General features: G+C 39.3%; 1 protein-coding gene across 1 annotated transcript in view; it reads right to left on the bottom strand.

Annotated features, from left to right (window-relative positions):
* Positions 1-2,105: 2,105 nt before the first annotated feature.
* Positions 2,106-16,320, bottom strand: part of gtpbp10 (GTP-binding protein 10 (putative)) — a 51,160-nt gene continuing 36,945 nt past the window's right edge. The window contains exon 10 of the mRNA XM_069916652.1: positions 2,106-2,509. Within this exon, the coding sequence (XP_069772753.1) occupies positions 2,307-2,509 (203 nt within the window). The 3' untranslated portion in view covers positions 2,106-2,306. The remainder of the gene's footprint in view (positions 2,510-16,320) is intronic.

Here is a 16,320-nt window from a genome sequence, read left to right as displayed (position 1 = left end):
CTTACTTTCCATCCTTTTACACCTAAACTCCACTAGATTAGTGGTTCTCAACCTTTCCCTCCCTCTCCCCCTGCCCCCCCCACATACCACCTTATGCAACCTACGCTATAGATCGAGTGGCCAAACTTGCTTAACACAAGTCACATATGATAAACCTCAGATGTGAGCCGTGAGATAAAAAAGTGTTACTTACATGTTTTTTCACTCTTCCATGCATAATTTATATAAATCTTATATACAGAAATTCATGCATGTAAACTGCTGTGTATACTGTAGATGACGTAAAACCACAACGCTGAAGAAACACAGCAGGTCAATGAATGTATTTTATCTTTGGCTTGGCTTCGTGGACGAAGATTTATGTAGGGGTATGTCCACGTCTGCTGCAGGCTCGTTGGTGACTGACAAGTCCGATGCGGGACAGGCAGGCACGGTTGCAGCGGTTGCAAGGGAAAATTGGTTGGTTGGGGTTGGGTGTTGGGTTTTTCCTCCTTTGTCTTTTATCAGTGAGGTGGGCTCTGTGGTCTTCTTCAAAGGAGGTTGCTGCCTGCTGAACTGTGAGGTGCATCCTCCTGAATGGGCAGCAGCTCACAGTTCAGTGTATTTTATATAGCACAGATAAATATACATAGCCAACATTTTTCGGCTTGAGATTTTCTTCAAGGTATTTTCAAAATCCTGACCGATTTTCTGTGGAAATCTCTGCTCAAGGAAACAGTAGCGGCTGCCTCAATAAATATATGTAAGATACATAGGGAAATTAAGGGTTATGGTAGAAAGGCAGAGATAGGTCCATGGCCAGATCAGCATTGATCTCACTGAATGTGGGAGCAGGCTCAACAGGCTGGATGGATGACTCCTGCTCTCGATTCTGAAATGTTCTCTTTAGGAAAGCTGTTGTCACTAGTGTCCGCAGACACCTGCACCATTGCAACATCTACAGCTGATCGCATGATGCAGGAAGTGACCTGATACAAAGCTGCCTCCTGTGGCAGGGCATGGCCAGGGAGCCCTCAGGTCTGCTCCCCCCTGTTTTCTCTTCCCAGTTGTTGGCAGGATAGAAGGAACAGATGCTGGAAGTGGAGGCTGGTGTATGGAGCAATCTAACCTCTGCACTGCCTGGTGCCAACTCTCCACCTGGTAGGGCCAGGGATTCCCATGGCCATGGACAGAACCTTCATTGCTGCGACCTGGCTTGGCACCTGGATGAGGTCCTCATTGGGGACAGCCTCCAGCCTCTCCTCCCTGTCTCCATCATCTTGCTTCCCCCTGCCTCTGGGGCAGGCCCAGCCCCGGTTTCCTGACCTCTGCAGCCTCTCCCTGCAGAGGACCCTCAGCTTTTGCCCGATCCTCCTACTGCACATTCCACGTTGGCGGCATTCTGCTGTAGTGTTGCCTGTCCTGATCAAGCAGTACCCGACTCTGATGTGCGCTACTTGCCCCACTCCTCTGTAGGGGTTGTTCCTCCAGTACCCACTCCCTTTTCCCGCAGCCTGGGATGTGACTGTCTTGGAACCCCTTGGTCTGACTGCAGGTATTCGGAGTGTCCTAGAGCGGCTTTGGGAGTGTTGGTATCTCCTTCAGCAAGCTGTACATTACATGTTAAAGAGTAGCATGTGGGTCGCAAACCGTAGTTTGACCTCCTCTGCCATAGGTGCTCTGTGGCTAGCAATGGATTATTTAAGGGAGTGTTGGGGGGGGCGGAGTGGAGAGAAAATGTTGAGAACCACTGGGTTAGATGGATTTAGCTTTCTGAAAGCTTGGCTCTTCTGTTGCGTGTCTGCAGCTCCTTCATCAGCACATTTGTTCCTAGTACCAAGCTTAATTTCAATAGAAAGCAGAGAACTCTTTTTGTGGACATCTGAAGCAAGTATCAAGGTCACAATCCAAAGCAATCCCCAAAATGCTGGCCTGCTTTAGAACGCTTAGTTGAATTGATTTTAAACCAACCCTCCTCCCTATTCCTGCCATGGCTCCCACAAACAATACAGATGAGCAAAAGAGGATAGAGCAATAAAGGCAATGGCATGATCTGTAAATTAGGATGTTCTTCACAGGAAAAGCACAGGCCTGATTGGCCAATGCAGTCTTGTGCACAGCAAATCTTTAATTATGAAAAATCTATTTTATTGAAAATGGTCTTCGATTAATTTGCAACCAGTTTTACCACCTGTCCTTCACAAATCCTTTAAACATAAACAAAATCTGAGCATAAAATGTCAAATTAATTGCATCTTTTAACTATGTATGTGTTTTCCCAGAAGACTCAGCAGCCCCAGTCCTGATAATTAATGGCGTAAATATTTTCAACATGTGTTCGAATGCAAACTCTGTAGTTTTTCAAGCCTATAATATTCATTTTCTAGATCATTCTGATCATCCAGTGATTTTCGAATACAGTTTTTCAATTCTTTAATTCCATTTCCAGTTACTGCAGAGACTGGGATGATGTGCTCAAATTGGAATGGTCTCATGGGAATTCTCTCTTCTGGTGTTGCGTGAGAGAAGTCTATCGGGAGAAAAGAAAAATACGTGAAGACACAAGATTAAAAAAACATTTAATGCCTTTCTTTTTTAAACTGCAAATAACAATTTGAATTCAGAAATGGTAGCTGGGAGCTATTATGAAATTAGGAAATGCTAAATTTCTGGTCAGTAAATTTTATCAGTCAGCTGGAGCCAAGGGTTTAAACTATGTGTTAATATAAAATAGACAATTATCAGTAGTTTCTAATGTGTATTTTATTATTCAATGACTCATATGCACTAATATTGTAATACACAAAGTACATGGAAGGTTTTACTTTTAATCCAATAGATGTTTCAGACCTAAAACAGAAAGTTGCCTAATTAAAAAATAAAACTCTGTATTAAATAATGCATAAATGGAAAAAAAGTTGCTCCCCAACATACATACATCACAAATTTCCCTCCACTCTTCTAGTACAGCTGATTAAAAGTAACTATTGGAAGAAATATGTAAACTCTGTTACACTGTCTAATTTGATGGGGCAAGAAGGCAATGTTCATGGGTATATAAAACCCATGGTTCCCAAATATTAAAAACAAGTTCCCAAACCACCAGATAAACTGGGTCAGAAATTTATGCGTCTCAAAACTGCCAACACCTCTTCTTTCATAATATTGTTATATTTCAAGATATAATTGTTCTCTTCTCTGAATGTCCTCCCTTCTATGATCTTTTCTCTCCATGATAAATACAGGTGAGTCCTCTCCAATCTCCCATGCCTCAACACATAGATGATTATATCTCAAGGGGCCTACTCTCTCCCTAGTTACCAACTTCTATTGCCACATTTTTGATACATAAGATAATAAACTTGAATTTGACTTGAACTTTTGGGATTTCCTTTTGTAAAGTTTAAAACTCTGTGTTTTTAAACCCTTAGCTAATTTTGTGCATGTCTCTTTAAGAGAACTATTGTTTATAGTGTTACCATAGTGACTATGATGTAATATACTGTTATATCCACCCAAACTAACGGCTTGCAAGATGTGAAGGAAGGCACAAGAAATTTTTCTTTGAATTGTGTATCTCTTTAAAGTTTTTGTATTTCTTTAAGCTAGTATCTCTACATATCTTTTGTATCATTATACAGTAAAAACTTTGTAATGCATCGTTATGAAAGTCTTAATGCAAAGCTATACAAACTGTTTATCCGTTTTATCAACAAATTAAAACTACATAGAGAAACAGCCACAGAGTTTGATTTGTTGGATTAAAAAGATCTAAATTCGGAATATTGCAGCTCACGCTTTGGAAGATGATACTTTGAAATTAGGATATATTAGAATAAGGAAAGTGTCATCTATATTTTGATTCAAAGAAAAATTTAATTGTGAACTTTGTTTGGAAGAAAGGCTTGTAAAATTTGTCTAAAATAATTAACAACCAGATTTAAAGTCAAGAGGCATCTACTCTGTAATAATAGAATATTCCATTAGTCTTTGGGAACATGTCTGGGAATTGCGCAGTTTGAAATTGAGCCAAGGTCTGGCCAGACACCTGCAACCTTGAAAAGATAAGCCAGAGCTTTGGTAGAAGAATTGGCAGGAAGCCCAGAATGTGTTATTATAAACAAAAACAACCAGAGATAAGAAAGTCTGTGTGTAGAAACAGAGACAATTAAGCCAACAACTCTCTTAAAGGGACTAAATAAAATTAAAAAAAATCACTTACATCTCCCAGGACCAAGGGAAGCCAGGTTGCAGTGTGAAGAACTCAAGATGGATAAGAAGTCTCATAGGGCTAAAGACCTTGAGCAAACAGCTCCTCTCGAAGAACTGTTTGATCATGATTTGAGCCAGCAAGGCGGACTCACAACACTTGGCAGGAGGTTGGAGCCAGTAGCTAAAGAAGAAATGGCTTCAACTAGCAAGCAAGAAGACGACTCTGTCAAGGCATTGCAGGCCTCATTCACTGGCTTAAAGGTTAGTGGAACTGGAACAGATGAATGCATGTTGCAAAGTCCCATTGGTTCTATACCAAGCGATATGCAGAAGAGAGAGACTCAATCAACAGTATCTGAAAGTTCAGATGTGAATCCTGATGATAGCATTTCCAAGGTTATGAGCACAGGAAGATCTTCAAAGGCATCTAGAGCAAATACAGCTTCATGTGCTTCAAACAAATCAGTTCTGCATGCTAAGGCGCAAGCAGGCTTGGTTACTGTCTGTGCACAACAACAGTGGTTAGAGAAAAGATATGCTTTAGATGATAAGAAGGTTCAAATCAAGAAACAGCAAGAACAAAATAGATTATTGGTTAGAGAAAAGAAAAGACTAGAGCTGGAGGAACAATGTGTTATGAATATGGCCTGAGCATTAGTTCAGGCTTCTGCAAGGTTTGTCACTCAAAGTGATATACACAAAGCCATGGGTACCGGTGGTGCTGCTAGTGGTCAAATGACTACGACCAATCCTATGGAAAGAGCTAACAACATTCAATCTCTCCAGAGGGCACAATACAAGAATCTTCCTGAAAGGACGGTATTTTTAAAAAATTCAACCACACGAGTTGATCATACTCAACCATTGATAACTCTTCATGTTGCTGGAGAACCAGCTACAAACCAAAGATTGCCACCAATGTCATCACTTACAACCCATGGATTCCCAGCACTCCCATCACTTACAAGTCAAGGTTGCTTAACCTATGGTACCAGTTCAAGATCCGTTTTCTCCATTCACCTTAAGAAAACCAGTCACAAGCCATGGTGGACAAGACAATATAATATCACTTATAGCAAAACAAAATGAAATCTCTGCTATGCTAGTACAGCAACAAGGTTAATATGGTTTATCCAAGAAGGAAATTCCAGTTTTTAAATGGAGATCCATTACAATATCTGTCATTCATTAAATCTTTTGAACATCACATTGAAAGTAATACTAAAATCACTAAAGATAGTCTTTATTACTTGGAAGAGTATACTGGAGGATGCGTGAAGGAGTTGCCAATAAATGAATCCAGAACAAGGTTTTAAAAGTGCAAAAGAATGATTGCATCATTATTATGGGAATGAACACAAAAATCGCAAGGGCCACATCTTGGTCAGCAATAAAATCAGAGGACACAAAGACTTTACAAGCATATGTATTATTTCTGAGAGGATGTTGTAGCGCAATGGGAAGTGGACATTTGCAACAGCTGAATTTGCTTGCTAATTTGTTGATTATTATAAACAAATTGCCTTATAAGCTGAAGGATTTATGAAGACCCAAAGTTGCAGAGCGAAAGATTCTTCCCAGAATGGACACCACTTTTGAGGATGCTGTACAATTTTTAGAATGGCTTGTGCGTGTTAATACTGTACCAGTATTTCAAAATATTAAGGATACTTCAATAGTTCCTAAAGATGTAAAGAAGTCTAAGTCATTGTCTCAACAGAAACCAAAGGGAAGTACCTTTGTTACTGTTGTGTCAGATACAAGCACAGGAAAGAATGAGGAAACAAAGGAGAAGGAAGATCAGACTGTTTGTATTGCAAAGATAAGCATGCTTTAGAAAGATGTTCACGATTGGAGAAAAAGTCACATGACGAGAAATTAAACCTTTTTAAAGAACGGAATATGTTTTAGCTACTTGTGTAAAGGACACACCACCAAAACTTTTAATAAGCAACTCAGTTGTGATATATGCAGTTTAAAACAACCCAAGTTACTGCAAGCTCAATGAAGTTAAAGATGTTCACGATTGGAGAAAAAGTCACATGACGAGAAATTAAACCTTTTTAAAGAACGGAATATGTTTTAGCTACTTGTGTAGAGGACACACCAGCAAAACTTGTAATAAGCAACTCAGTTGTGATATATACAGTTTAAAACAACCCAAGTTACTGCAAGCTCAATAAAATAAAGTTGAGAAGGAAGTAAAACAATCTGAATCCAAGACTATCAAGACAGTCAGAGAGGATGCTTCAGCTTTAGTTCAAACAGTCTGACTGAGGCCAGTGACAAAGCTCTCTTATTAGTTCCTGTGCAGGTTAAAGCTAAAAAGGGGAGCTTCATACTGAAGACTTACACATTTTGTACTGTTGAATTAATGAATAAACTTAATCTTCATGGAAAAATATCTCAGGTCTTATTGAAGACAATGAATGATGAAAGGAACATTGAAATAACATAGTTTCAGATTTAGAGATTGCTGGATTGAATAGCAAAAAATTTTGTAATCTTCCAAGTGTATATACTCAGAATATACACTTGTGAATATATACTTCTGCGAATAAGGAGAATATTCCAAATCAGGATGATATCAAACAGTGGGCTGATCTAAAAGATGTTTGGTTACCCAAGATTGATGCCAAGATCGAGATGTTAATTGGATTAGATGCACCAAAAGCTCTCAAACCTCTAAAAGTCAGAAGGAGTCAAAATGACAGACCTTATGCTGTGAGAACTTTGCTTGGATGGACAATTAATGGACCATTAGGAGGAAAAATAAATAATGATCAAGAGATATTGAAAATGAATGTCAACAGAATTTCAGTTGTGAAACTTAATGATCTGTGGGAACAACAGTTTAAAATTGATTTTCCTGAATATCTCACAGATATTCAAGAACCTTCAAAGGAAGATAAGCAGTTTCTGGATTTAGTTTAAAATTCTGTTAAACATGTTCATGGTCATTACTGTATAGCATTACCTTTGAAGAAAAAGGAAATATGTATGCCAGATAATAAAATAATTGCAGAACAGTGTATGCTAAATTTAAAGAGAAAATTCAAGAGAAATTCTTCCTTTCATTTGGAATATACAAAAGTCCTGTTGGACGTGATAGCCAAGGCTTACATAGAAAAGAGATCAGAAGATATCTTGGAACGTAAAGATGGTAAAAAATGGTATTTACCTCATCATGGAACAAACTTTGCATAGTATTTGATTATGGAGCATCATTTCAAGGAGTTCCATTGAATTCTCAACTTCTACAAGGTCCAGACTTTCTTCTTTCTTTGACTTGGCTTCGCGGACGAAGATTTATGGAGGGGTAATGTCCATGTCAGCTGCAGGCACGTTTGTGGCTGACAAGTCCGATGCGGGACAGGCAGACACGGTTGCAGCGGTTGCAAGAAAAAAATTGGTTGGTTGGGGTTGGGTGTTGGGTTTTTCCTCCTTTGTCTTTTGTCAGTGAGGTGGGCTCTGTGGTCTTCTTCAAAGGAGGTTGCTGCTCGCCGAACTGTGAGGCGCCAAGATGCATGGTTTGAGGCGATATCAGCCCACTGGCGGTGGTCAATGTGGCAGGCACCAAGAGATTTCTTTAGGTAGTCCTTGTACCTCTTCTTTGGTGCACCTCTGTCTCGGTGGCCAGTGGAGAGCTCGTCATAGAACACGATCTTGGGAAGGCGATGGTCCTCCATTCTGGAGTCGTGACCTACCCAGCGCAGTTGGATCTTCAGCAGCGTGGATTCAATGCTGTCGGCCTCTGCCATCTCGAGTACTTCGATGTTGGTGATGAAATCGCTCCAATGAATGTTGAGGATGGAGCGGAGACAACGCTGGTGGAAGTGTTCTAGGAGCCGTAGGTGATGCCGGTAGAGGACCCATGATTCGGAGCCAAACAGGAGTGTGGGTATGACAATGGCTCTGTATACGCTAATCTTTGTGAGGTTTTTCAGTTGGTTGTTTTTCCAGACTCTTTTGTGTAGTCTTCCAAAGGTGCTATTTGCCTTGGCGAGTCTGTTGTCTATCTCGTTGTCGATCCTTGCATCCAATGAAATGGTGCAGCCGAGATAGGTAAACTGGTTGACCGTTTTGAGTTTTGTGTGCCCGATGGAGATGTGGGGGGGTTGGTAGTCATGGTGGGGAGCTGGCTGATGGAGGACCTCAGTTTTCTTCAGGCTGACTTCCAGGCCAAACATTTTGGCAGTTTCCGCAAAGCAGGACGTCAAGCGCTGAAGAGCTGGCTCTGAATGGGCAACTAAAGGGGCATCGTCTGCAAAGAGTAGTTCATGGACGAGTTGCTCTTGTGTCTTGGTGTGAGCTTGCAGGCACCTCAGATTGAAGAGACTGCCATCCATGTGGTACCAGATGTAAACAGCGTCTTCATTGTTGAAGTCTTAACCAGTACTTTAATAGGTGTTCAGATAGATTTTGTAAAGAGCCTATTGTAATTTCTGCAGATATTGAAGCGATGTTTCATCAAATGAAAGTACCATCAGAAGACCTGATTTTTTACAATTGTTATTTGGTCTAATGGAGATTAGATGAAAGATATGATTGAATACAGAATGACAGTGCATCTATTTGGAGCAACTTCGTCACCGAGTTGTGCAAATTTTGCTCTCAGGAAATGTGCTGAAGATAATGAAGAGCAATTCAGTTCTCAAACTATAAACATCATCAGGAATAATTTATATGTTGAGGATTGTCTTACTTCAGTGGTTTCAGAAAAAGAAGCAATAAATCTTTATCAAGAGTTAAAGGAGAACTGTAAATAAAGGATGTTTCTTCCTTACGAAATGGATTAGCGACAGTTGAGATGTATTAGCTGTTATTCCTGAGGCAGAAAGAGTAAAGGAGTTAAAACATCTTGATTTGGATTGTGATGTTCTACCTGTCGAAAGAATTCTTGGGGTGCAATGGTGTGTTCAATCTGATGGTTTCAAATTCAAAACTGTTCTGAAAGAACAGTCTTCAACATCAAGAGGTATTCTTTTGATTGTAAACTTAACATACAATCCTTTGGGGGTATTGGCACGGGTAGTATTAATAGTCAAAAACAAATTCTGCAAGAACTGTGCAGAGGAAAATTTGGATGGGATGCAACTATACCAGAATCCATTGCACAAGATTGGATAAATTGCATTGGGAGTCTTAAAATGTCAGAAAATTTTGAAGTCAACAGATGCTTTAAACCAAAAGACTTTGGAATTGCCACATTTGCTCAATTACACTTTGCTGATGCAAGCACAGGTGGTTTTTGTCCTGTCGGTTATTTAGTACTATGAAATAACCAAGAGTGAGTACATTGTGGATTGTAATGGGAAAAGCCAGAGTGGCTCCATCAAAGACAGTCACCATACCTCGAATGGAATTGACTGCTGCTACTATGGCGAGCAAAATGGACACTATGTTAAGAAGAGAATTACAGATGGAATTAGCAGACTGTATATTTTGGACTGATAATGCATCAGTACATTAATAATAAAACGATAGGGTTTCGTACCTTTGTGAATAACAGAGTTAATTAAATCGAAAAGGTTTCACATGTAATCAATGGAGATATGTTAAAACAGTGGATAATCCAGCTGATATGGCTTCACTAGGATCAAAAGTTCAATCTTTTCTGAAAAGAGCCAACACATGGCTGTCTGGTCCTCAATTTCTTACGCCATATCAAAGAGAGTGGCTTCAAAATCCAGAAGAGTTAAAAAGAAATTTCAATGGAGGGTCCTCAAATCCAAAACATTAATGTAAATACTATTCAAATATCTAATGAAAATAATCCAATCACTCAATTAATTTGCTATCAGTCTTCATGGTTTTGTTTGAAAAAGGCAGTAACGTGGATGCTTTTAAATTGCATCAAGAAAGAGAATCTTGAGACTCGAAAGAGCTGTTACCTAACAGTTGATGAGTTGGCGAATGCTGAATTGGAAGTAATTTGTTTTTGTCAGAAAAAAGTGTTTGATAACGAGATATCAAAATTGAAGAAGAATCTGAATGTTACAAAAACAAGTCGTGTTTACAACCTAAATCCCATTCTTACAAATGAAGTATTGAGAGTAGGAGGAAGATTGGAAAAGGCAATAATACCAAAAGATATTTATGCAAGATGCAGATGGAAACGTGCAATTTATTGCAGATTTATTTTGGAAAAATGAATTAAAGATTATCTTTCATTATTACAAAAATGACAAAAATGATCTAAAGCTAAACACAATTTTGTATGCAGAGATGTTATAATTATCATGGACAATTCTTCACCAAAAAATTCTTGGTTGCTGGGGAAAATTGTGGATACAATTCCAGACAAGAAAGGTTTCATTCAGCATGTGTGAATTAAAACCAAGACTGGTTACTTAAATAGACCCATTACTAAAATACAGGAAGCTGAAAGTTTTGATTTCTAATTTTATACTTACTATATTTACTTTGTGTATCTGTAATAGTAATTATTATATATTAGCCATTAATGTCCATTATAATAATTATGGGCCGGAAGTAAAGTTTAAAACCTTGTGCTTTTAACTCTTAGTTAATTTTGTGCCTGTCTCTTTAAGAGAACTATTGTTTGTAGTGTTACCATAGTGACTATGATGTAATATGTTGTTATATACACCCAGACTAATGGCTTGCTTATTATTTTATGAGATGTATCTCTTTAAAGTTTTTGTATTTCTTTAAGCTAGAATCTCTACATATCTTTTGTAACATTAAACAGTAAATACTTTGTAGTTCATTGTTATGAAAGTCTTAATGCAAAGTTATGCAAACTGTTTATCCGTTTTAACAAAAAATTAAAACTACATAGGGCAACAGCCACAGAGTTTAATTTGTTGGATTAAAAATATCTAAATTTGGAATATCGCAGCTCACGCTTTGGAAGATGATACTTTGAAATTAGGACATATTAGAATAAAGAAAGTGTTGCCTGCACCTTTATTTTATGTCAAGGACAACTTCTGTCTCTTAAAATGTTTTACATATAAAGATACAACACACTAACAGGCTCTTCCAAGCCACAAGCCCATGTCACCAAAATATAGCAAGACATTCAAACCTCATTATGTTACTGGAGGATGGGAGGAAACCAGAGCACCTGGATAAAAACCACACAGGCACAGGGTGAACATACATATTCCTTACACACAGTGCTGGATTCAAACCCTGTCACATTGTGCTAACCATCCTACCCTTATTTTCTTCTCCAGTTTATTCCGACATTCCTCATCCTCAAAGGATTTGCTGGATCCAACCTGTCTATACTTGACAGTAGCCACTTCATTTTCCAGACCAGAGCCTCAATAACACACACTGCCAGTCATGCCATTCATTCAAACAGGAACATATTGGCACTGAACTCTCCTCATTTCACACTTAAAAGCCTTCCACTTGCTAGATATCCCTTTACCTGTACCTCCCCACCCCCCCATGCCACTCATAGTCTCTGCCTGAAATTAACAAGGCAAATAATAGCAGCAATCCTTAAAAATGGTCCATTGTTGGCTCCAAATTACAACCAAGGCTCTGAATGACATTTTAGTTAGAGCTTGCACACTGTGAACCCAGGGCAATGCAGTCCTTCAATGTTGATAAAAATAATCTAGGATTTTAGAACATAGAACATTATAGCTGAGTACAGGCCCTACAGCCCACAATGTTGTCCCAACTTAATATAAATTAACTCAACAATCTAAACCTTCCTTATCTCACATTAATAATCCTCTATTTTTCTTGCATCCATGTGTCTGTCTAAGAGTCTTTTAAATGTCTCTATTGTACCAGCCTCCACTACCAGCCCCAGCAACACATTCTAGGCATCCACTAATCTGTTTTTAAAAAAAACTTACCAAACTTTGTTCCCCTCATCTTAAACAGATGCCTTAAGGTATTTACTACGGTGGCCCTGGGAAAATAGTGCTGGTTGTCCACCTTATCCATGCCTCTGATAATCTTATAGACCTTAATTAAGTCACCTCCCATTCTTCTTTGCTCCTAAGGGAAAAGCCCCAGCTGCATTCACACGTTCTCCAGTCCAGGAACATCCTAGTACATCTCCTCTACACCCTCATCAAATCTTCCACATCAATCCTGTAATGTGATGACCAGAACTAAACACAATTGTCCAAGTGTAGTTGAGCCATAGTTTTATTGTGCTGCACGTTACCTTATGGCTCTTAAACTCAATCCCTCGACTAATTTATGGCTAGCATACCATAAGCCTTCTTAACTACCCTATTAACCTGTGCAGAAACCTTAAGAGATCTATGGATTTGGATCCCGAGGTCCCTCTGTCCTTCCACATGGTTAAGAATCCTATCTTTAACCATGAATTTCACTTTCAAGTTTGATCTCTCAAAATGCATCATTTCATAATTTTCTGAACTGAACTCTATTTGCCATTTCTCCACCAAACTCTGTATCCTGTTATTATTCTGTTGTAACCTAAGGAAACCTTCTACACTATCCACAACATCTACAACCTCCATGTCATCTGGAAAATTTACTGACCCAATCTTCCACTTCTTTATCTAGGCGAGGGGTCTCCAAAGTGGCCCAGGGGTCGATGGAACCATCCAGAAGGTCGATATTGCAGGGTAGGGGGGGGTCAATTTAAAATAGCGCCTCCACCAGGGAGGTGGGGGGCGCGAGTGGGGGGGAGAAAGCTTACCCGCCATGAACCTTCGGGCACTGCCATTACACTTCCCCCACATCGCTCATGCACCAGCCGGCACTCCGAACATCATTGTCACATTTCCCACTCATCGCGCGTGCACCAGCTACCTACACAGGTCCTGCAAACCCAGGGACGCCGCCTTTAACAGGTAAGTGCCCTTTCTGCTCCTTAATTTGTCCTCTATTTGAGGGTGTAGGGCACCCAAATGGAGGATAAATTAATGTCTGGCTCAAGGTAGCGCTGGACAGAGGACAGAGGGCTCAAAATCTGGACCGTAGGCCTAAAACCAGATGTCTAGCCACCCCCACCCTCCCCCATCCCATCCAGTGCCAGGATTCAATGCCTTGGAGGTTAATGAGGGACCACGAGGTACCTGAAGGGGGTCAATGGTCTAAAAGGTTTGGGGACCCCTGATCTAGGCAATTTATAAAAAGATAAATTCACAAAGTGCAGGGGTCCCAGAACAGATCCCTGCAGAGCTTGACTAGTCACTGACCTTCAGGCAGAATATGTTCCATCTACCCTCAGCTTTCTGCAGGCTCATGACTTTCCAAACGAGTCTGCCATGAGGATCCTTGTCAAATGGCTTACTAAAATCCATATACAAGACATTTATCATCCTTCCTTCATCAATATCTTTTGTCAATTTGTCAAAATCTGAGATAAGCTTGTGAGGCACAACCTGCCCCACTCAAAGCCATGCTATCCCTGAACAGACAATATTTCTTCAAATACTCATAAATCCTGTCCCTAAGAATACTCTCCAGTAGTTTGTCCATCACTAACACTAGACTTGCTGGTCTATAATTCCCAGGAATCCCCATTACCTTTTTTAAGCAAGAACACTACATTTGTCTTTTTCCCATCTTCTGTGGCCAGGGAGGATGCAAAAGATCAATGCTAACGCCCCAGCAATCTCTTCCCTCACTTCTTGCAGAAACCTGGTGAACATCTCATCTAGTCCCAGGGACTTATCAATCAGAACATTAAGAAGATTCAGTACTTCCCCTTTTTAAACTTAACATGCTCCAGAACACAAGCCTGTTCTGTACTTATCTCACACTGACCAAGGTCCCTATTTATAGTGAACAATGAATCAAAATATTAATTTAGGTCCTTGCCTACCCCCTCTGCCTCAAGGCACATGTTGCCTGCTTAACCTTCAGCAGCCCTACCTTCTGTTCTTCACGCATGTATAGAACACCTTAGGATTTTCATTAATCCTGCTTGCCAAGGCCTTCTTGTGCCCCATTCCAGCTCTCCTAGCTACCATAGAATTTCTACAAGCCCTTCCTGTCTTTTGCTTCCTAAACCTTATGTATGCTTCCTTCTTCCTCTAATCTAGCTATCTCACCTCTTTAGTCAACCATAATTTTCTTATCCTACAATCTTTTCACGGTCTCATTGAATTAAACCTAGCCAGAGCCCCACATGTGGTCCTCAAACATCCTCCACATTACTTCTGTAGCTTTCACCAAAAAATATCTGTTCCCAATTTACTTTTCCTACCCCATATCAATTTTTTTGGAGATTTTCCTCCAATTAAACACTACCATTTTGTCTACTCCTATCCTTGTCCATAGCTATGCTAAAGTTCAGGGAGTTGTGGGCACTGCCAATGAAATTCTCACCACCAAGAGGACTATCCACCCGGCCAAGTTTATTACCAGTACTAAATCCAGTTTAGCCTCCCTCCTAGTTGGCTGGTTCGCATACTGTCAGGAATCCTTGGTTGCACCTGACAAATTCTGCCCCATTTTTCTCTCTTGCGGTAAAGAGGGGCCGGTCAATATTAGGGAAGAAAAATTCTCCCGTAACAACCCCATTATTTTTGCACATTCCAAAATCTGCCTATATATCTGCTCCTCAGAATCTTTTTTTAAAATTTTTCACACTATGAACCATATTAACCAAAATACACACAAACATTTCCTTCTTGAATAAACAGTGTCATTTTCTCCCCTTTTCCCCCCTCCCTTCCCTCCCTCCTTCCCATCCCCCTCCCTACCCACTAAACATTCAACATATACAATACAATAAACCCATTAAACAATGTCATCACACAATGAAAATAAACAAGAAAATAGTGTCATCTACTTTTACACACTGGGTCAGTTCATTTCGTCTTCATCTCATTCTATCATTTTAGGTGGTGGAGGTCCGCGGTAGGCCCTCTCTGTTGTGTTCCATGTACGGTTCCCAAATTTGTTCGAATACTGTGACTTTATTTTTTAAATTATATGTTATTTTTTCCAATGGAATACATTTATTCATTTCCATGTACCATTGCTGTACTCAGGCTCTCTTCTGATTTCCAGGTTGACATTATATTTTTTTGCTACAGCTAAGGCTATCATAATAAATATTTTTTGTGCTTCATCCAATTTGAGGCCTAATTCTTTGCTTCTTATATTACTTAGAAGAAAGATCTCTGGATTTTTTGGTATGTTGCTTTTTGTGATTTTATTTAATACCTGATTTAGATCTTCCCAAAACTTTTCCACTTTCTCACATGCCCAAATTGCATGTACTGTTGTTCCCGTTTCCTTCTTACAGCGAAAACATCTATCTGATACTGTTGGGTCCCATTTATTTAACTTTTGGGGCGTGATATATAGCCTTTGTAACCAATTATATTGTATCATGCGTAACCTCGTGTTTATTGTATTTCTCATAGTTCCGGAGCATAGTTTTTCTCATTTTTCATTTTTTATTTTTATGTTTAGATCTTGTTCCCACTTTTGTTTGGGTTTACAGCTTATTTCATCGTTCTCTTTCTCTTGCAGCTTGATGTACATGTTTGTTATAAATCTTTTAATTATCATTGTGTCTGTAATCACATATTTAAAGCTGCTTCCTTCTGGTAACCTCAGCCTGCTTCCCAATTTGTCCTTTAAGTAGGTTTTCAGTTGGTGGTATGCAAACATTGTACCATGAATTATACCATATTTGTACTTCATTTGTTCAAAAGATAATAAATTATTTCCCAAAAAACAATTTTCTATTCTTTTGATCCCTTTTCTCTCCCATTCTCTAAAGGAAAGGTTATCTATTGTGAAAGGGATTAGTTGATTTTCCGTCAATAATAATTTTGGTAGTTGGTAATTTGTTTTTTCCTTTCTACGTGAATCTTCTTTCAAATGTTGAGCAGATGGTGCAGTACTGGTGAACTTCTATGTTGCACCAGTTTTTCATCCCACTTATAAAGTATATGTTCTGGTACCTTCTCCCCTATTTTATCTAGTTCTAACCTAGTCCAATCTGGATTTTCCCTTCTTTGATAAAAATCTGATAGATATCTTAATTGTGCTGCTCTATAATAATTCTTAGTTTCGTAGCTGTAAGCCCCCTTGTTTGTACCATTCTATTAATTTAACTAGCGCTATCCTCTGTTTCCCCCCTTTCCATAAGAATTTCCTTATTATTTTCTTTAGTTCATTGAAGAATTTCTCTGTTAA

This window comes from Narcine bancroftii, chromosome 1 (genome assembly GCF_036971445.1).
Source record: "Narcine bancroftii isolate sNarBan1 chromosome 1, sNarBan1.hap1, whole genome shotgun sequence".
Lineage (NCBI taxonomy): Eukaryota > Metazoa > Chordata > Chondrichthyes > Torpediniformes > Narcinidae > Narcine > Narcine bancroftii.
The sequence above is the reverse complement of the archived record's forward strand: the minus strand, read 5'-3'. Positions and strand labels throughout refer to the sequence as shown.